Raw genomic sequence first — 22,500 nt, forward strand, 5'->3', positions numbered from 1 at the left:
ATCGTTAGCTTTACATAACAAGTTTTAATAGTTGCGTAAAATTTGTATTCACTGTGAGACACAACATAGAAAATAAATTGGACTAAGGCTGCTGGCGAAGGTGAAGCCGAAAGTGCTGCAACAGAACACCGCAATCTGAACCCAGTTGGAAAAATATATTCCAAACCTTCCCATGATATATTCCCCTTTTCTTTGTAAGGTTTAAATTCCCTATGCCTGGAGAAACTCCTTGCGAGACTGAAGAACTTTTAGCTACCATGAACACTCAGAAAACCGGTTAACATTCGAGAATTCAACTCTTGCTAACATTTGGCGCCCTTTTCTCGCGGGAAGAACATTTTCTCCAGCTTTTAAGGGCAGTACATTACCAGTACAGTATCAGTACACCATCGCAACATCCACTTTTCTACAGAATTTTATATAGATTTATTCTCACCTCTATGAGTTCTTTATGGCATATTGTGCAATATATATTCCAGCAAAATCAAAATCAAAGCTAACCTAACGTCTATGTTCCCGCCGATTTATTTATCAAGTTTTTCACTGGTATCATCTCTAAAACCCGCATGACAATCATACAAATCCTGCAAAGTTTTTTGTTGCTTTCAGCAATCCCAGGTTTTGCCATCGTCCAATTCATGTGGTCATCGCGGTGAAAGCCTTGTGTGATCAGATATAGCAATTAGCGAACGGAATCAGTGTCACGTAAACAAGCAATGAGATCAGTTCTCAGTATAGCGAGAGCAAATTTCACTTCAAATCGGTTGAAAAATAACGTTTGCATAAAAGTCTAAGGTCTTGTGGTAAAAGCCTCAAAGAGTCGGTACAGAGGTAGAAGAGTTGTCAAATGTCTCATGTCACTTAAATAGCCAATGATAGAAATGGGTGTTTGACGGCTGTCAGAGTTTTTTTTTTTTACGCCAACACGGGCATGGTTCTCTCAAGTGTAACGCGACACTAAAACGTGACAAGTGTCCTGGACGAGTGAAAGGAATAAAGCCACTATTGGCCTATACCGAAAGAAATGCACGATTAACAAGCGTATATATGCCAAGCGCTCTTTGTACTCTGTTATCAATCATTTCATTAAAATGCATTCCATGTTTGTTTAGGGCTTTAATCTCTTTAATTTCACCTTATCAACATGAAATTCAAGGAGTAATAGATTAACACTACAGGTGACACTGTGCTGGTAGCCATCATTGATAGAAATTAACCTAAAGTTACCGAGTACAAAAATCGCTAGGTGCATGTACAATTATTAATCGTACTTAGTTTCAGGTACGATTATTAAGCGTGCTGATCGACTACTGATTAGAACGATTGCTACGTGTATGTACGATTATTAATCATACTTAGTTTTAAGTATGATTACAGATCCCCCACTGATTAAAAAGATTGCTAGGTACGATTACTAATCGTCCTTAGCTTCAGGTACGATTACTGATCCCCACTGATTAGAAAGATCGCTAGGTGCATGTACGATTATTAATCGTACTTAGTTTCAGGTACGATTATTAAGCGTACTGATCGACTACTGATTAGAACGATCGCTGGGTGTATGTACGATAGCTACATGTAGGTGTACATGCACTTAGCGATCTTTCTAATTAACAAATAGATTCCATGTTGCCGTGCGTCTGTTCTGTAATAGATCACAGATGACGTCAAAATGTGGTAAGAACAAAAAGGTGGCACACGAAGCGATAGTCGAGTGTGTCACTGATGTTCTTACCACATTTTGACATCTTCTGTGATCTATTACTGAACAGACGCACCGCAACATGGAATCTGTTTTATATAATAACGAAACAAACTACTACAGATAGAGCTTTTTTATTTCAAAATCTTCCAACATAACTCGAAAGCCAGCCTGAAAAGTCAAGAGCGGCCCTGTGAGCCGAAAAGCTTGGACGTTGCCTTGAATATTGCAGGAGTTGAAAAAATACGCTCGGAAAACTTGCGGTTGTGGTTAACCTGCAGGCCATTCAATTCGAGTTTTGAATGAAAGGAGCATAAGTGATGGTGGAAATTTGTGTCCTCTGTGGTTGGTGATTCTCAAATCAGTTTGAAATAAATTCGAAGACACCTTTTAGCTGCAATACAGTTGGTCGTGAGCTGTAGTGAGCTATACTTTGCTCGCTGCTGTGCCCTGAAACGGACTGGAACATTCGTATCGGAAAGTAAGGTTATGTGTTTATTTTAACTTATTTTAAGAAGCAGTTTTGATGTTTCATTCCTGACATCAACCAGTGTGTCAACAATTATTTTGAGACTGAGACAAGTTGAATTTTTTCAATAAATTAATCTCATTAACATTTTGTTTATTGGGTTTGTTAAATTCGAGATAAAGCAATGGTTCTCGGCTTACCAAAAACAATTTTGCGCTTGGTTTAGTCTCGCTCAACTGCCAACTGAGACTGCTCAAGTATTTTTTCTGAGTCATTTTCTAAACAAGAAACGGCTTTATCTTTCTCCTTCCTGCTAGACTATGCTTCTCGTACCTGTTCAATGCCTCGACAAGACTTTTTTGTACGTTATGTTTTGCCCAGTCATGTAAAACATCTAAATTCTCAAAACTTTCCGTCATTTCAAAACACAGAGGGAAAACCTTTGTAATGATGACGCCAATCGTGCGTCTGTCCTCTAACAGATCATAGACGAGAACCAATCAAAATACGAGAATAACCTGGCTTATTATATAATCAAAAATGGATCAGAGATCGTTAGTATAGAGTTGATAATTCTGGACATGACTTAATAAATTCCTTTTTGAAATCTCAAGTGGTGCATGTCACTAGGAAAGCAATTTAAAAGATGCAAACTACAGGTTGTTTCTACAGACTGCTAACATGTTATAAAACGGGGAGGCTCTGCTCCGAGGCCCAACTCCTTACCATTTTGACTGAAAAGGTGCCCCTTTCATATACCTTTAATTGAAATAGGTACCCTGAAAACTCTACGTTTTAATCTTGACCATTACCTCAGAGTTCCACAGCGTCGTACAATTTTTCTTAGCCTTAATATGCGTTTCTACGCATCACATCTCAATCTACGTTCGCTTCGAAATGCTCTGAACTTTCTTACGAAACTCTCTTCGCGAACTTCGCGAACTAACTTACATACTAATTCTCAAAAGAGTAAAGTTGAACGTACTCATTCAAAACAAAATGTCACGTGCACGCGAAACTTGTCACATCAGTCGGATTCTATTGATATTCTATTCCATGGATGTTCATTTGACTTGTCAATTATTCGAATTCACGTGCTAGCAGGCGTTCTTTAAATATTTTCGGTCGACACGCATACAAAAGGCACGACAGCGGCCCCGCAAACGTCAAAGTCCAAACGTTTGCCAATCGTGGTAAGTGTCTGTCCTAGCCATCCAATAGACACAGTTTAACAACAGGGCTGTGTAACTCCGTGCTGGAAGTCTTCACTTTGGCGGATCGCACTCTTGAATCTCGTCCCACAAACACCTCTGTTACACGACCCAAATTCCACTTGTTACGGGGGAACATTGTCTTCCAAAATGAGCACGATATCTCCCACTCCAACATTTCGTTGATCCTTCAGCCACTTTTCTCGTTCGGTCAAGGTCGGTAAATATTCGCTGATCCACCTTTTCCAAAAGACGTCGGTTAGGTATTGGACCTTTCTCCACTGCTTCCTGCCCAAATGGTCTTCCTTGACGAAAACCCCTGGAGGCAATCCAGCCACCTTTCTTTGCAGCAAGACGTGATTGGGGGTCCATGCTTCCAAATCGGCAGGGTTATCCGACGCTGCTACAATCGGGCAGTTGTTCACAACGAATTCCACTTCGGTGGACAGAGTTCGCAACGCAAACTCACTGAGCAATCTATCTCCCACGATAACCTTCAGCTGCTTCTTCGCACTCTGCACCAGCCTTTCCCAGACTCCAGACATGTGCGCCGCTGTAGGAGGGTGAAAAATCCAGTTGACTCCTTTCTGCTGCAATTCTTGGTAGTTCTTAGTGTTGTTTCAGCCTCTGATTGCTTCTTTTAATTCACGCTCCGCCCCAACAAAGTTAGTCCCTCTGTCCGCTCTGATCTCCTCAGGAGGTCCTCTTCGGCTGATAAACTGTCGCAAGGCCATAATGAAATCGTTGGTCTCCAATGACGATACTAGCTCCAGGAAAACGGCTCGCGTTGTTAAACAAGTGAATAGGCATCCCCCGTGTTTTGCTGAACCGAGGCCCCATTTAACCATTAGTGGCCCGAAGAAATCGACACCGGAGAACGTAAAGAGTGGTTTTTACAGTTGCAATCTCTTTTTAGGAAGGGGAGCCATGACCTGCTTCATTGGCCTCTCATTCAGCCGGCGACACTTGAAGCAATTTCTAATGATATTCTTCGCCAAACCTCTGCCGACGAGTATCCAGAACATTTTTCTAGTCTGCACTAGGGTTTGCTCTCTACCAGCATGGGCCAGACTTTCGTGACAGTACCGAACAATCAGCTGACTAATGTGGTACTTCTTTGAGAGTATGATTGGGTGCCTTTCGTCGTAGGACAGTACAACTGCTTCCTCCAGCCGGCCTCCAACACGAAGAACCGCCTCCGCCAGCACCAGTTTCAACTTCGCAAGTCTGCTGGAACTCTTTACTTCCTTGTTGGCTTTGAGGTCTCTCAGCTCTTCAGCGAAACTTTGAGCCTGAATTAACCTCATGATTAGCAGGGTTGCTTCTCGTAGCTCCTCTGTGGTTAATGCTTCTGTACTTGAAGAGGTTTTCCGGCTTTTTAGCCAATGGCAAAAGCGCACTAGCCAAGCAACCCAACATTGTAACTTTAACCACGAGCTATAGTGAGTCATCATCTTGTAAATGCATGGAGCTTCTGAGTTGAGTCCAGCGTCACGGTTTTTAATCTTGATTAAATGAACTTGCACTTCATCCCAAACTTCAGGGTCGTCTTGTGAGACTGCGCCAATCTCTGCTTCAGGCCAATTCCCTTCTGATTCCCATAGAAACTCTGGTCCCTTCCGCCAACGATACTGATCGGTCAATTTCTGGGGCTTCAAACCACGGGAAGCGTCGTCAGCTGGATTCAATTGTTACAGCCTTTTTTGCGTTACCCTCGAGAAACTGCAGCCAACGGGACATCTTTTGTGCGTCAGACAGATTCTGAGACTCCACCATTTAATGGAAACGTGTTTTGAATTTATAGAATTCACACGGATCTCCGGAAAACTTTACCACCTCCAAGGGGGGGCAAGCTCGCTCCCGTAGCAATCAGGTTCATATTAGTAACAAAACTCTCGAGAACCCTAGTTCTGTCAGTATTAATAACCTTAAATGAAGCTCCAGTCGACACGCATGCAAAAGACACGACATATCCATTTCATATGCTTTCATAACAGGCCCGTATTATGAATAAATTGCCCAAAAGGGAAATCTTCTTGTCATTTTCATGTAGTGCTTAATAACTTAAATGATACAGCCAGAAGGTGCATCTGTTCAACATATATTAATCCAAGGCCCTTTTGAACAACTAAATAACAGATTTCCCCACATTAGATCATATACCTCAATTTGTGAATTCCCTACCCCTTGATATACCTAAAGCCTGAAAAATGCCTCCCTGTATTCAGTAGGCCATTGTAGGGACTAACTTTTGCCCTCAGGCACTTCTAAAGCACAGCCCTGGAAATTGTGAAAAAGAAACTTGTTTTTACTGGTTCTTACACTTATACATGCATGTACCTTCATTATCTGATACTGAATCATCTTTATCATCTGTTTTACCTGTTTCGGTCACATCATCATGTTCTTCTTCTTCTTCTTCTTCTTCTTCAACAGGTTCAAATAAAATTTTTAATGGATCTTTAAAAAAAAAAGACAGAATGTTTAGTTCTCCATGAAGTAATCAATGTACATGTATTCAAGTGTACTCTGACTTGCAGAAGAATATTTCTTTATAATATTTGCCTCATTAGCATAAGCAGTACAGTTTCTGATGGAGCTACTAAGACATTAGTTCTGAAAATAGTAAGAGCATAGCACGATTACCTGTCCCAAGGAATTGGAGACCAATGCATTGAATACATGTACTTTTTGTGCCACGCAGGTTTAAAAACTCAAAATTTTACAAAGAATGTATAAGCTCATTAGTGCCATTGCCACCCAGAAATCTAACAGTTTTTGAAAGCCAATTTCTCCTCGAATATTACACCCAAAGAGCCAAACATTTCACCAAGTACTAAGTTTCACAAGCTCTTTAAATGCTTGTGGTCAATTTGTGTCTAGAATGATGCCTTCTCTGTGCAAAGTCATATGTTAATGAGGAAAAAATGTAAACAATGACGTCAGCAAAGATTCCCTTATTTAACAAAGTTCTGCATTTGTTATGCTACATGTCCATGTAACATGTGGTATTTTGGGATATAATGCCTATTATTATTTCTTTATTCAAACCAAGAAACTAGGTACATGATTGTAGAATTTAAAGTTTGTTTTTCCCTCTTAACTGAGTTTTTTCAATCTTAATGGTCGGAGAAGCCTGAGTCTTCTCTTGACACTGTGCACTCCTGAGTAATTTTACCATTCAAGTAAACCATTTTTTTAACTATTTACCTCCTGCTGGATCTTTTATCGGTAAACATCCTCTGTCAACACCGGCGATTAAAACTCGCATACTTTCCATGTATTCCAAAAAGCCATCACGATCAGCCTTGCAACTTGGAGGTGTGTTCAGCAAGTAGTTTGAAGCAATTAAACGGAGGACCTCTCCTTCTGTAGGAATGGGACTCATGGGTGTTTGGGGAGCTTCAGCAACCGTACATGAAGACTGAGTATGCCCAGATGACACAGGTATTGCAGATGTCTCCTGGGGCCCACCATCTTGAGATGCTGAAACAAGAGTTCTATCCTGTGTGTTGTGTTCTGCAGGTGTCATGTTTTCCACATCAATGCTTAATTTCAAAGCTGTTGAATTAGAACAATTTTCAAATATTCCAACATTTAGTTTAAATCTTTTATGTCATATACTGGTTATAATATTTACATGTAGTTTATAATCTCCTTTTTCTTATACAATGCCTGACACACTTCTGTCTTTTCATCGAAACTGGCATGCATACTAAATTTTTTTCTAAAAGGACACTTACAAAGGTAGGAAGTAACCTTAAGGTCCCTTATATACATACAGGTAGGTTACATTGCATTTGTATGTTTACTGAACTTACGCTAAGGATTTGAAAAGCGAGAAGTATACTGAAATGCATGCATGATCATAGCCTTTTACCAGTTGAAGGGCTGGTGTGATCAAGGCAGTGCTTTCATATGTAACCTGGTAAGTTAACAACTGCAATACAGTAAACACCCGCGTATAAGAACCTAGAATTTTTGGGTTCAGGCTGAATGGGTTCTTATATTTTGGGGTAGTTTTTCCGAACTCAGGCTGATTAGGTTCTTAGTAGGTTCTTACTTGTAGGAGTTGTCATAGTGATACCATTCAGAGAGCTACTGTAGTACTAGTATGTCATAATGGTTGAACATTTGTATTTTAAACCGCAAAAATGCCAAGCCTTATTTTTTAAACAATAATAAATTCAGTATCATAGGCTACCATATTTACAGTTGTATTTGATAATAATGTAAATTGTTAACAGCAATATAAATATATAAATAAAAACAGCAAAAATAAATAAAAACCCAATTTAGGGAATTAAAATTGAACCAATTTGAAAATAATCAAATACAATGTGAAACAAAATATTAATTTTCTTGCGTATTGAAATAAAGATGCATTGTACTGTACACAGAAAGAACAAACATTTTCTTTGGGTATCACTGTTACAGTTGGAATGAAAAAGACAAGCAGTAATGTGTATTTCACATGAGCAAAAGTCAGGGCACTCTACAGATTCAAGTCCCAAGGCTACACCAGTATAATTTTATACAGTATTCTATACTCTGTATTTAAAAGATTTTCAATTAAACAAATAATTTTCATGGTGTTTCTCAGAAATTTCACAATTTCTATCAATTAAAATCCAGTATTTTGGCTACAAAATAAGAGTGTTTTTTTGTATAAGAACCTATTGTTCTTTGCCAGCCTAAATAGGTTCTTATATATTTGGGTATTAAAATGCCCAATTTCAGCCTGTAGGTTCTTAAATCACTAGGTTCTTATATGCGGGTGTTTACTGTAATAACAACTTATTAACCATGAGTGAGGTCTTTACAGCAAAATCTCAAACTAACACCTTGTGGGGCCAAGGTTTGAGATTTTTCCTATAAAGACCAAACATTTGAGGTTAATACATGTACTTTGTTTATTATAGGGCTTTTAGTTTTGTTTTCACGGGCCTGTAATCGGCCCGTGGGGATTACAGGAGAGTTATGTCCTAGAATTAGCCAATCAGAGCATGCATTATATCGGCTGAAAACACAAGCCATACAGTAACAAGTGCACGCGATTACATTTAGTCTAAACATGTCACGTGACTGAATATGCCCCAGCTAAAACTGGAGAACTTGATATCCGAGTGATATTCCCCAATTTTCTGTTGCGATAAATACTTGAAGGATAATAAACACAAAAGCTCCATTTGACTTTAAAATATGCTAATATGCTTGTATATAAAATAATTTTGTCCTTGGACATCATCTGTTCCTCAAAGCTTACAGTTTTCCTTGAGCTTCCCTCTCGGATAACTGTTCGCTTCTCAGAACAGATAATGCCGGCACACAAAATATCCAACATATTTTCCCGCCAAATGGAGGCTATTGTTTATTTATTAAAACTGGATCATTGAATAATACATTTCAAGAGTTTTCATTGGCTAAATAGACATCATGGTATCATCATGGCAGGGAAAGAAAAGTGCGGCAATTCAATCACTGGAGCTATTATTTATTCGACTTCTTTGAAGCAGCACGTAAGAAATTTGCAAATGAAAGTAACCTAAGCACAAGCTTTGCTGAAATCATTTTTCTGAAATCTTCTGATAAATTCTCCTTTACACTACACGTGAAGATTGTTTAAAAACTAAAAAGCGAAATTGTCGCACTTTTCGCCAAGTCGCAGCGATCGATCATGAAATGCAATGCCGTGTTTTGTGAATTCACATTGCATGAAAATGTTCACCGTTTCAAAAAACTAGAAAGACCAACCCAAAATTGAACTAACCAACACTGGGGGGATTTACTTAAGCTCATCTAAAAGATGTAGCTTGTCAATACACGGCCAAGTCAACAACTCCCAATCGACCGGTAAAATTTAACCATTCTGCAAACGTTTGGTTATGCGCCAGAATTTCATAGATTTTCGATGACAAACTGTTGTGTTAGACTAGGGTGAAATTATTTGAACACCTTGAACAAACTGAGCAAGGTTGTATTCACAAATTTGAAATTGTGACGTTTCAGGCTATACTTTGAAAGAGAGTTGCATTCAGTAAAGAACAACGACATTCTTATTTTATGTGTTGTTCACCCGCACGTCAAAGTGGCGGGAAATCGGGGTCGGACTAATCAAACGGCAGATGATGTTCACAAAAAAGAGTCTACCAGTATATTTGTGGAATGAGTTTCTTTTTCAAGCTCTCTATTGTAGCGAGAACACTCAGACCACGACACAATTTTCTTCTAAACAACAAACAGCTTGGGTTTCGCAATGAATGACATGAATAGCGGTGCCAACTATTTTGGATGTTCTTTTATTGATGTGTAACCTTTCTGAGGAAACACAGGACAAGACTGGATTTGGGCACTGTTCATAGGATGTTTTGATTTAAACTTCAAGCAAGAGCATTTGATAGTGTTCCATCCGGCAGTGACATCAACAAGTCTGTCCGATGCGTAAAATTTGTCTGGGTTCAGTTCAAGAGCCTGAAAAGGTTATAAGCTCAATTATCGCAATAATTTCTATGTTTTTGGCGTGAAATTTACCATGTACATTTCTGAATCATTAGCTTTACATAAAAAGTTTTAATAGTTGCGTAAAATTTGTATTCACTGTGAGACACCACATAGAAAATAAATTGGACTGAGGCTGTTGGCGAAGGTGAAGGTGAAAGTGCCCGCAACATAACACCGCAATCTAAACCTAGTTGGAAAAAATATTCCAAACCTCCACATGATATATTCCCCTCTTCTTTGTAAGATTTAAATTCTGCATGCCTGCAGAAACTCCTTGCAAGACTGAAGAACTTTTAGCTACCATGAACACTCAGAAAACCAGTTAACATTCGAGAATTCAACTCTTGCTAACCTTAAGGTCCCTGATATACATACAGGTAGGTTACATTGCATTTGTATGTTTACTGAACTTACGCTAAGGATTTGAAAAGCGAGAAGTATACTGAAATGCATGCATGATCATAGCCTTTTACCAGTTGAAGGGCTGGTGTGATCAAGGCAGTGCTTTCATATGTAACCTGGTAAGTTAACAACTGCAATAATAACAACACCACATAGAAAATAAATTGGACTGAGGCTGTTGGCGAAGGTGAAGGTGAAAGTGCCTGCAACATAATATATTCCAAACCTCCACATGATATATTCCCCTCTTCTTTGTAAGATTTAAATTCTGCATGCCTGCAGAAACTCCTTGCAAGACTGAAGAACTTTTAGCTGCCATGAACACTCAGAAAACCAGTTAACATTCGAGAATTCAACTCTTGCTAACCTTAAGGTCCCTGATATACATACAGGTAGGTTACATTGCATTTGTATGTTTACTGAACTTACGCTAAGGATTTGAAAAGCGAGAAGTATACTGAAATGCATGCATGATCATAGCCCTTTAACTTATTAACCATGAGTGAGGTCTTTACAGCAAAATCTCAAACCAACACCTTGTGGGGCCAAGGTTTGAGATTTTTCCTATAAAAACCAAAACCGAAACTCTCTTCGCGAACTTCGCGAACTAACTTACATACTAATTCTCAAAAGAGTAAAGTTGAACGTACTCATTCAAAACAAAATGTCACGTGCACGCGAAACTTGTCACATCAGTCGGATTCTATTGATATTCTATTCCATGGATGTTCATTTGACTTGTCAATTATTCGAATTCACGTGCTAGCAGGCGTTCTTTAAATATTTTCGGTCGACACGCATACAAAAGGCACGACAGCGGCCCCGCAAACGTCAAAGTCCAAACGTTTGCCAATCGTGGTAAGTGTCTGTCCTAGCCATCCAATAGACACAGTTTAACAACAGGGCTGTGTAACTCCGTGCTGGAAGTCTTCACTTTGGCGGATCGCACTCTTGAATCTCGTCCCACAAACACCTCTGTTACACGACCCAAATTCCACTTGTTACGGGGGAACATTGTCTTCCAAAATGAGCACGATATCTCCCACTCCAACATTTCGTTGATCCTTCAGCCACTTTTCTCGTTCGGTCAAGGTCGGTAAATATTCGCTGATCCACCTTTTCCAAAAGACGTCGGTTAGGTATTGGACCTTTCTCCACTGCTTCCTGCCCAAATGGTCTTCCTTGACGAAAACCCCTGGAGGCAATCCAGCCACCTTTCTTTGCAGCAAGACGTGATTGGGGGTCCATGCTTCCAAATCGGCAGGGTTATCCGACGCTGCTACAATCGGGCAGTTGTTCACAACGAATTCCACTTCGGTGGACAGAGTTCGCAACGCAAACTCACTGAGCAATCTATCTCCCACGATAACCTTCAGCTGCTTCTTCGCACTCTGCACCAGCCTTTCCCAGACTCCAGACATGTGCGCCGCTGTAGGAGGGTGAAAAATCCAGTTGACTCCTTTCTGCTGCAATTCTTGGTAGTTCTTAGTGTTGTTTCAGCCTCTGATTGCTTCTTTTAATTCACGCTCCGCCCCAACAAAGTTAGTCCCTCTGTCCGCTCTGATCTCCTCAGGAGGTCCTCTTCGGCTGATAAACTGTCGCAAGGCCATAATGAAATCGTTGGTCTCCAATGACGATACTAGCTCCAGGAAAACGGCTCGCGTTGTTAAACAAGTGAATAGGCATCCCCCGTGTTTTGCTGAACCGAGGCCCCATTTAACCATTAGTGGCCCGAAGAAATCGACACCGGAGAACGTAAAGAGTGGTTTTTACAGTTGCAATCTCTTTTTAGGAAGGGGAGCCATGACCTGCTTCATTGGCCTCTCATTCAGCCGGCGACACTTGAAGCAATTTCTAATGATATTCTTCGCCAAACCTCTGCCGACGAGTATCCAGAACATTTTTCTAGTCTGCACTAGGGTTTGCTCTCTACCAGCATGGGCCAGACTTTCGTGACAGTACCGAACAATCAGCTGACTAATGTGGTACTTCTTTGAGAGTATGATTGGGTGCCTTTCGTCGTAGGACAGTACAACTGCTTCCTCCAGCCGGCCTCCAACACGAAGAACCGCCTCCGCCAGCACCAGTTTCAACTTCGCAAGTCTGCTGGAACTCTTTACTTCCTTGTTGGCTTTGAGGTCTCTCAGCTCTTCAGCGAAACTTTGAGCCTGAATTAACCTCATGATTAGCAGGGTTGCTTCTCGTAGCTCCTCTGTGGTTAATGCTTCTGTACTTGAAGAGGTTTTCCGGCTTTTTAGCCAATGGCAAAAGCGCACTAGCCAAGCAACCCAACATTGTAACTTTAACCACGAGCTATAGTGAGTCATCATCTTGTAAATGCATGGAGCTTCTGAGTTGAGTCCAGCGTCACGGTTTTTAATCTTGATTAAATGAACTTGCACTTCATCCCAAACTTCAGGGTCGTCTTGTGAGACTGCGCCAATCTCTGCTTCAGGCCAATTCCCTTCTGATTCCCATAGAAACTCTGGTCCCTTCCGCCAACGATACTGATCGGTCAATTTCTGGGGCTTCAAACCACGGGAAGCGTCGTCAGCTGGATTCAATTGTTACAGCCTTTTTTGCGTTACCCTCGAGAAACTGCAGCCAACGGGACATCTTTTGTGCGTCAGACAGATTCTGAGACTCCACCATTTAATGGAAACGTGTTTTGAATTTATAGAATTCACACGGATCTCCGGAAAACTTTACCACCTCCAAGGGGGGGCAAGCTCGCTCCCGTAGCAATCAGGTTCATATTAGTAACAAAACTCTTGAGAACCCTAGTTCTGTCAGTATTAATAACCTTAAATGAAGCTCCAGTCGACACGCATGCAAAAGACACGACATATCCATTTCATATGCTTTCATAACAGGCCCGTATTATGAATAAATTGCCCAAAAGGGAAATCTTCTTGTCATTTTCATGTAGTGCTTAATAACTTAAATGATACAGCCAGAAGGTGCATCTGTTCAACATATATTAATCCAAGGCCCTTTTGAACAACTAAATAACAGATTTCCCCACATTAGATCATATACCTCAATTTGTGAATTCCCTACCCCTTGATATACCTAAAGCCTGAAAAATGCCTCCCTGTATTCAGTAGGCCATTGTAGGGACTAACTTTTGCCCTCAGGCACTTCTAAAGCACAGCCCTGGAAATTGTGAAAAAGAAACTTGTTTTTACTGGTTCTTACACTTATACATGCATGTACCTTCATTATCTGATACTGAATCATCTTTATCATCTGTTTTACCTGTTTCGGTCACATCATCATGTTCTTCTTCTTCTTCTTCTTCTTCTTCAACAGGTTCAAATAAAATTTTTAATGGATCTTTAAAAAAAAAAGACAGAATGTTTAGTTCTCCATGAAGTAATCAATGTACATGTATTCAAGTGTACTCTGACTTGCAGAAGAATATTTCTTTATAATATTTGCCTCATTAGCATAAGCAGTACAGTTTCTGATGGAGCTACTAAGACATTAGTTCTGAATATTGAAAGAGCATAGCACGATTACCTGTCCCAAGGAATTGGAGACCAATGCATTGAATACATGTACTTTTTGTGCCACGCAGGTTTAAAAACTCAAAATTTTACAAAGAATGTATAAGCTCATTAGTGCCATTGCCACCCAGAAATCTAACAGTTTTTGAAAGCCAATTTCTCCTCGAATATTACACCCAAAGAGCCAAACATTTCACCAAGTACTAAGTTTCACAAGCTCTTTAAATGCTTGTGGTCAATTTGTGTCTAGAATGATGCCTTCTCTGTGCAAAGTCATATGTTAATGAGGAAAAAATGTAAACAATGACGTCAGCAAAGATTCCCTTATTTAACAAAGTTCTGCATTTGTTATGCTACATGTCCATGTAACATGTGGTATTTTGGGATATAATGCCTATTATTATTTCTTTATTCAAACCAAGAAACTAGGTACATGATTGTAGAATTTAAAGTTTGTTTTTCCCTCTTAACTGAGTTTTTTCAATCTTAATGGTCGGAGAAGCCTGAGTCTTCTCTTGACACTGTGCACTCCTGAGTAATTTTACCATTCAAGTAAACCATTTTTTTAACTATTTACCTCCTGCTGGATCTTTTATCTGTAAACATCCTCTGTCAACATCGGCGATGAAAACTCGCATACTTTCCATGTATTCCAAAAAGCCATCATGATCAGCCTTGCAACTTGGAGGTGCGCTCAGCAAGTAGTTTGAAGCAATTAAACGGAGGACCTCTCCTGCTGTAAGAATGGGACTCATGGGTGTTTGGGGAGCTTCAGCAACCGTACATGAAGACTGAGTATGCCCAGATGACACAGGTATTGCAGATGTCTCCTGGGGCCCACCATCTTGAGATGCTGAAACAAGAGTTCTATCCTGTGTGTTGTGTTCTGCAGGTGTCATGTTTTCCACATCAATGCTTAATTTCAAAGCTGTTGAATTAGAACAATTTTCAAATATTCCAACATTTAGTTTAAATCTTTTATGTCATATACTGGTTATAATATTTACATGTAGTTTATAATCTCCTTTTTCTTATACAATGCCTGACACACTTCTGTCTTTTCATCGAAACTGGCATGCATACTAAATTTTTTTCTAAAAGGACACTTACAAAGGTAGGAAGTAACCTTAAGGTCCCTTATATACATACAGGTAGGTTACATTGCATTTGTATGTTTACTGAACTTACGCTAAGGATTTGAAAAGCGAGAAGTATACTGAAATGCATGCATGATCATAGCCTTTTACCAGTTGAAGGGCTGGTGTGATCAAGGCAGTGCTTTCATATGTAACCTGGTAAGTTAACAACTGCAATACAGTAAACACCCGCGTATAAGAACCTAGAATTTTTGGGTTCAGGCTGAATGGGTTCTTATATTTTGGGGTAGTTTTTCCGAACTCAGGCTGATTAGGTTCTTAGTAGGTTCTTACTTGTAGGAGTTGTCATAGTGATACCATTCAGAGAGCTACTGTAGTACTAGTATGTCATAATGGTTGAACATTTGTATTTTAAACCGCAAAAATGCCAAGCCTTATTTTTTAAACAATAATAAATTCAGTATCATAGGCTACCATATTTACAGTTGTATTTGATAATAATGTAAATTGTTAACAGCAATATAAATATATAAATAAAAACAGCAAAAATAAATAAAAACCCAATTTAGGGAATTAAAATTGAACCAATTTGAAAATAATCAAATACAATGTGAAACAAAATATTAATTTTCTTGCGTATTGAAATAAAGATGCATTGTACTGTACACAGAAAGAACAAACATTTTCTTTGGGTATCACTGTTACAGTTGGAATGAAAAAGACAAGCAGTAATGTGTATTTCACATGAGCAAAAGTCAGGGCACTCTACAGATTCAAGTCCCAAGGCTACACCAGTATAATTTTATACAGTATTCTATACTCTGTATTTAAAAGATTTTCAATTAAACAAATAATTTTCATGGTGTTTCTCAGAAATTTCACAATTTCTATCAATTAAAATCCAGTATTTTGGCTACAAAATAAGAGTGTTTTTTTGTATAAGAACCTATTGTTCTTTGCCAGCCTAAATAGGTTCTTATATATTTGGGTATTAAAATGCCCAATTTCAGCCTGTAGGTTCTTAAATCACTAGGTTCTTATACGCGGGTGTTTACTGTAATAACAACTTATTAACCATGAGTGAGGTCTTTACAGCAAAATCTCAAACTAACACCTTGTGGGGCCAAGGTTTGAGATTTTTCCTATAAAGACCAAACATTTGAGGTTAATACATGTACTTTGTTTATTATAGGGCTTTTAGTTTTGTTTTCACGGGCCTGTAATCGGCCCGTGGGGATTACAGGAGAGTTATGTCCTAGAATTAGCCAATCAGAGCATGCATTATATCGGCTGAAAACACAAGCCATACAGTAACAAGTGCACGCGATTACATTTAGTCTAAACATGTCACGTGACTGAATATGCCCCAGCTAAAACTGGAGAACTTGATATCCGAGTGATATTCCCCAATTTTCTGTTGCGATAAATACTTGAAGGATAATAAACACAAAAGCTCCATTTGACTTTAAAATATGCTAATATGCTTGTATATAAAATAATTTTGTCCTTGGACATCATCTGTTCCTCAAAGCTTACAGTTTTCCTTGAGCTTCCCTCTCGGATAACTGTTCGCTTCTCAGAACAGATAATGCCGGCACACAAAATATCCAACATATTTTCCCGCCAAATGGAGGCTATTGTTTATTTATTAAAACTGGATCATTGAATAATACATTTCAAGAGTTTTCATTGGCTAAATAGACATCATGGTATCATCATGGCAGGGAAAGAAAAGTGCGGCAATTCAATCACTGGAGCTATTATTTATTCGACTTCTTTGAAGCAGCACGTAAGAAATTTGCAAATGAAAGTAACCTAAGCACAAGCTTTGCTGAAATCATTTTTCTGAAATCTTCTGATAAATTCTCCTTTACACTACACGTGAAGATTGTTTAAAAACTAAAAAGCGAAATTGTCGCACTTTTCGCCAAGTCGCAGCGATCGATCATGAAATGCAATGCCGTGTTTTGTGAATTCACATTGCATGAAAATGTTCACCGTTTCAAAAAACTAGAAAGACCAACCCAAAATTGAACTAACCAACACTGGGGGGATTTACTTAAGCTCATCTAAAAGATGTAGCTTGTCAATACACGGCCAAGTCAACAACTCCCAATCGACCGGTAAAATTTAACCATTCTGCAAACGTTTGGTTATGCGCCAGAATTTCATAGATTTTCGATGACAAACTGTTGTGTTAGACTAGGGTGAAATTATTTGAACACCTTGAACAAACTGAGCAAGGTTGTATTCACAAATTTGAAATTGTGACGTTTCAGGCTATACTTTGAAAGAGAGTTGCATTCAGTAAAGAACAACGACATTCTTATTTTATGTGTTGTTCACCCGCACGTCAAAGTGGCGGGAAATCGGGGTCGGACTAATCAAACGGCAGATGATGTTCACAAAAAAGAGTCTACCAGTATATTTGTGGAATGAGTTTCTTTTTCAAGCTCTCTATTGTAGCGAGAACACTCAGACCACGACACAATTTTCTTCTAAACAACAAACAGCTTGGGTTTCGCAATGAATGACATGAATAGCGGTGCCAACTATTTTGGATGTTCTTTTATTGATGTGTAACCTTTCTGAGGAAACACAGGACAAGACTGGATTTGGGCACTGTTCATAGGATGTTTTGATTTAAACTTCAAGCAAGAGCATTTGATAGTGTTCCATCCGGCAGTGACATCAACAAGTCTGTCCGATGCGTAAAATTTGTCTGGGTTCAGTTCAAGAGCCTGAAAAGGTTATAAGCTCAATTATCGCAATAATTTCTATGTTTTTGGCGTGAAATTTACCATGTACATTTCCGAATCATTAGCTTTACATAAAAAGTTTTAATAGTTGCGTAAAATTTGTATTCACTGTGAGACACCACATAGAAAATAAATTGGACTGAGGCTGTTGGCGAAGGTGAAGGTGAAAGTGCCCGCAACATAACACCGCAATCTAAACCTAGTTGGAAAAAATATTCCAAACCTCCACATGATATATTCCCCTCTTCTTTGTAAGATTTAAATTCTGCATGCCTGCAGAAACTCCTTGCAAGACTGAAGAACTTTTAGCTACCATGAACACTCAGAAAACCAGTTAACATTCGAGAATTCAACTCTTGCTAACCTTAAGGTCCCTGATATACATACAGGTAGGTTACATTGCATTTGTATGTTTACTGAACTTACGCTAAGGATTTGAAAAGCGAGAAGTATACTGAAATGCATGCATGATCATAGCCTTTTACCAGTTGAAGGGCTGGTGTGATCAAGGCAGTGCTTTCATATGTAACCTGGTAAGTTAACAACTGCAATAATAACAACACCACATAGAAAATAAATTGGACTGAGGCTGTTGGCGAAGGTGAAGGTGAAAGTGCCTGCAACATAATATATTCCAAACCTCCACATGATATATTCCCCTCTTCTTTGTAAGATTTAAATTCTGCACGCCTGCAGAAACTCCTTGCAAGACTGAAGAACTTTTAGCTGCCATGAACACTCAGAAAACCAGTTAACATTCGAGAATTCAACTCTTGCTAACCTTAAGGTCCCTGATATACATACAGGTAGGTTACATTGCATTTGTATGTTTACTGAACTTACGCTAAGGATTTGAAAAGCGAGAAGTATACTGAAATGCATGCATGATCATAGCCCTTTAACTTATTAACCATGAGTGAGGTCTTTACAGCAAAATCTCAAACCAACACCTTGTGGGGCCAAGGTTTGAGATTTTTCCTATAAAAACCAAACAGTTGAGGTTAATAAGTTGTTCATTATATGGCTTTTAGTTCTGTTTTCACAGGCCTGTAATCGGCCCGTGGGGATTGCAGGAGAGTAATGTCTTAGAATTAGCCAATCAGAGCATGCATTATATCGGCTGAAAACACAAGCCATACAGTAACAAGTGCACGCGATTACATTTAGTCTCAACATGTCACGTGACTGAATATGCCCCAGCTAAAACTGGAGAACTTGATATCCGAGTGATATTCCCCAATTTTCTGTTGCGAAAAATATTTGAAGGATAATAAACCCAAAAACTCCATTCGACTTTAAAATATGCTAATATGCTTGTATATAAAATAATTTTGTCCTTGGACATCATCTGTTCCTCGAAGCTTACAGTTTTCCTTGAGCTTCCCTCTCGGATAACTGTTCGCTTCTCAGAACAGATAATGCCGGCGCACGAATATCCAAGCATATTTTCCCGCCAAATGGAGGCTATTGTTTATTTATTAAAACTGGATCATTGAATAAGACATTTCAAGAATTTTCATTGGCTAAATAGACATCATGGTGTATGAGCCATTATATCATGCTCTACACATATAGTACAATGTAAGCAAAGGCATAATTTGTGAGGGGGGGGAATTTTATTTTTATATTATTTTAGTTTTCTATGTTTTGAGGGCATTTTTAATAAAACAATAACTCCAGTTGTGCTTGTTGGGTATGAGAACTTGGGTTATGGCCAATTCATATCCAACACGCGCTTGTGGAATAATTGTTAATTAACATGCTGAACCATTTCTTCAGCATGTGGCTGTTATGTGGAAAACAGGCCTTGGAATGCTAGTTTTAGCAGTTTAATATGTGACTCTGATTATCACATACTTTGTAGACTTTACGTGTACCTAGAAAAAGCTGTGGTGGAACTGGTAGGCTTAGTAAACATACTGTTTAAGCTTTCTACTAAATCCTCGATCATCCTTTTGAATCTCTTACATTCGTTGCTCCAAAAGTAAGTTTTATTGTAGTTTTCTCTGAGCAGCTTGGCACTGTTTTCTCTCTCTGCTTGACTTTGCCTGGACAGTAGATGGATCCTTCGAGCCCACTCTTCAGGGTCATCTGATTCAACGATGACAGACTTTCCACCTTCTACTTCAAGTAAAGCCTCAGCTATTCCAGTTTCACCTGCAACAAGAACAGGAATACCAGCCGAAATTGCTTTTAGGGCAACCAACCCAAAATCTTCAGTGCGTGAAGGCAGGACAATGATGACTGATGCATAGTACATCATCTTAAGTTCATCTTGCTCATTGCAATAACCATGGATTGTTATTTGGTTATGGCTGATGCTTGTGTTGTCAAGAAACCATTGTTTTATCAATTTGCGTTCACCAAGAGATGAGCCAACAAATGTCAGCTCAAACAATTTGCCAAGGGATCCTATGGCATCTGCAACAATGTCATAACCTTTGAGGGTAAGATCTTCAAAGCTAGCCCGTCTAAACATAAAGACACTAAACTTCTTCTTTACTACATGTAATTTGTCTTTGACCAGCTGTGATGACTCATTTAAAAACTTTTCAAAAATCCCAGGAGTGATGATCTCCACCTTAACATGTGGAAGACAATTGCTGTACTTCTGTTGTAGCCGTGATCCAACTGCAACAACTACATCTGCTGCTTTGCACAGCTCAATTTCACTTTTATGTTTCTTCTCATTCTCTTCGATTGTATCCACTGCAGCACTCTGCATTGCTTTGAACTTTCCAAGGTCTTCACAGAACACATGGACAAAATGTATCCACTTGCACTTTGCAGTTTGGACGATAAAATAGGCAGGGGTACCAAACTTTCTTCCGTGGCCTACTACAATGTCCGGATTCGGAAGTTCTGGCGGTGGAATTTTCAACAAATCAAGCGGATCAACAGACCCAGGAATATTCCGAGCAGTGATTAATTCAACTCCGTGTCGTCTGGCATCTTCTCTGCTCAGTTTATTGCTTTGAGAGACGTAGCAGTAAACTTTGATGCTGCCGCTTGTAGTTTTTGCCAAATTGACAGCAAATTCTCTGTTGAAAGTGGACACACCACCTTCAGAAGACTTCCACTCGTCGCAGAGAAACATGACATTAATAGCTGGCCTACTTGCTACACTCAAAGTTTGTTCGCATGCCATTATACGCACTAAAGAGCTTCCTTCCAGTGGTTAATGTGTCCTACTTTGCTGAAGAGCAGTTTCTTCGTAAATTCCAGCGCCATATCGACACAGCTGAAAAACGACTGCGCATGCTCATTCGCGCGCGCCGAGAAACTGGGAAGACAACATAAACCCATAGCAACGTATACGTAAAATGGCGGTCCGCCATATCTGCTTCCATGTTCTGGTGTGTCGACACCGCGGAAATACGTTTTTTGACGTCACAGTAACTGGTCAGTGGTCATCACCATCGGGCTGTGCTGTCCTTCGATCGAGCAGTCTCTGAGGTCGGTATTTTGCTTCCTTTTTAAGTCGAAAATATCCTTGATACTTCTCGTTATTGGTGAGTTTGACGTCCTTAAATGGGTTTTTAATACTCAAGCAATGTTCGTAAAGAATAGCGGTACAGGGGAGTCATTTTGTGTGGAGTAATGTGTAGTTTGCTGACTTGAGCCAGCTCGAGCGGACGAAGCGTGGATCGTGTTGCTTCAGCCGCCCTCGCCTCAGAATTGTGAAAATCAACGATGGGTATCCAGCAAAGCAGGAAATTTGTCCTGTATGCAGCTTTTGCAAGGATTTTGAAGACTGGTTGGATTTAAAGTGTGATTTGCTCAAAATGGTTAAGGTACATGTAAGTCGGGACCGTTTTATTCACACTCACTTTGCGCCGACATGTGGTGCTAGTTCACTGAGATTATATTTCGCAACGCGTCAAAGAAACTTTGATAAGAATTTGTCTTTAAAGACTGGCGTTTTGGCGTTTCTATCACCTTTCTGACTTTCTGCGCCTTTTGGAACGGGTGAAATAATTTTTTTGTACCTGCCGTTTGTTGTAAGAATAAAACATTTGTTCATTTCATTCACAAGATATTTCTCTATCATTAAAGATTGTTTAAGCCTACATTTATATAATGGTGGCGTTTGCGAAGAGAGTAGAAATCGAAAATATTGTGATTTGTTGGCCGCAGCGAACGCTGGAAATACTGAAAACATTTAAGACCACTCTATATCTTCGGTTCATTGACAATTTTTCCTTTTTTGAGGTCTTTTTTGTTTCCATCGATTAAATGTTGATAGTACATGGAAATTTTCAAGACCGTTTCCCTGTACATGTATGCACGTGTAACTAAATATTTTAAAATGCCCAAACACCTGTATTTGTTTACACGAAACCGCTTCCACTTATGGGATGTGGTCAAGTTTCACTTCTTTTGATGCTGAAAAGGAAACATTCAACATTTCAGAGAGGCAGTAATCAATTCCTCAATGAAACCCACTAGTTTATTTCGTTTACTCAGTCATTTGAAGCTTTTCGATTTCTATTTCCCTATCTTACATGTGCATTGTATCAACTTACATAAATAATTGACTGTTGTTGTTTTTCCTTTCATTTAATTTAATTCAGATGAGCTTTGCTCAATCACTACAAAATAATTTTTACATTGTAATCATACATGTACATATCATGTGCTTTGAATCAATATGAAATTAATTATGATCGCCTTAGTAATAGTATTGTATCATCCTCCCTTCTGTAAGATTCTTACTTAACTTGTAGCCACTTTATTACAACACATTATAGCACCTGATGGCAATAAATTATATATGTATAATATTATTATATGTATTAATTTTTTTTCCTGTGATAAATTGGCTAACAAGTGGGTTTGTTTATGCCACT

The 22,500-nt window shown here is 39.1% G+C and overlaps 1 protein-coding gene across 2 annotated transcripts in view; it reads right to left on the minus strand.

Moving 5' to 3' along the window:
• The window catches only part of LOC110053949 (uncharacterized), a 111,756-nt gene that overhangs the window by 62,859 nt on the left and 26,397 nt on the right, over positions 1-22,500 (minus strand). Inside the window, exons 1-5 of one of the 2 annotated variants that reach the window (XM_089276972.1) lie at positions 19,571-20,926; positions 14,372-14,722; positions 13,544-13,621; positions 6,593-6,943; positions 5,765-5,842 (exon numbers count right to left, since the gene is read on the minus strand). In XM_089276972.1, coding sequence (XP_089133098.1) covers positions 5,765-5,842; positions 6,593-6,943; positions 13,544-13,621; positions 14,372-14,722; positions 19,571-20,798 — 2,086 coding nt within the window. In that variant the 5' untranslated portion in view covers positions 20,799-20,926. Of the gene's footprint in view, positions 1-5,764; positions 5,843-6,592; positions 6,944-13,543; positions 13,622-14,371; positions 14,723-19,570; positions 20,927-22,500 lie in introns of those variants that run through there. The other variant, XM_089276973.1, reaches the window with a different exon arrangement.

The sequence above is a fragment of the Orbicella faveolata genome, unplaced genomic scaffold (assembly GCF_042242905.1).
Source record: "Orbicella faveolata isolate gen_17 unplaced genomic scaffold, um_ofav_v1 contig_46, whole genome shotgun sequence".
NCBI lineage: Eukaryota > Metazoa > Cnidaria > Anthozoa > Scleractinia > Merulinidae > Orbicella > Orbicella faveolata.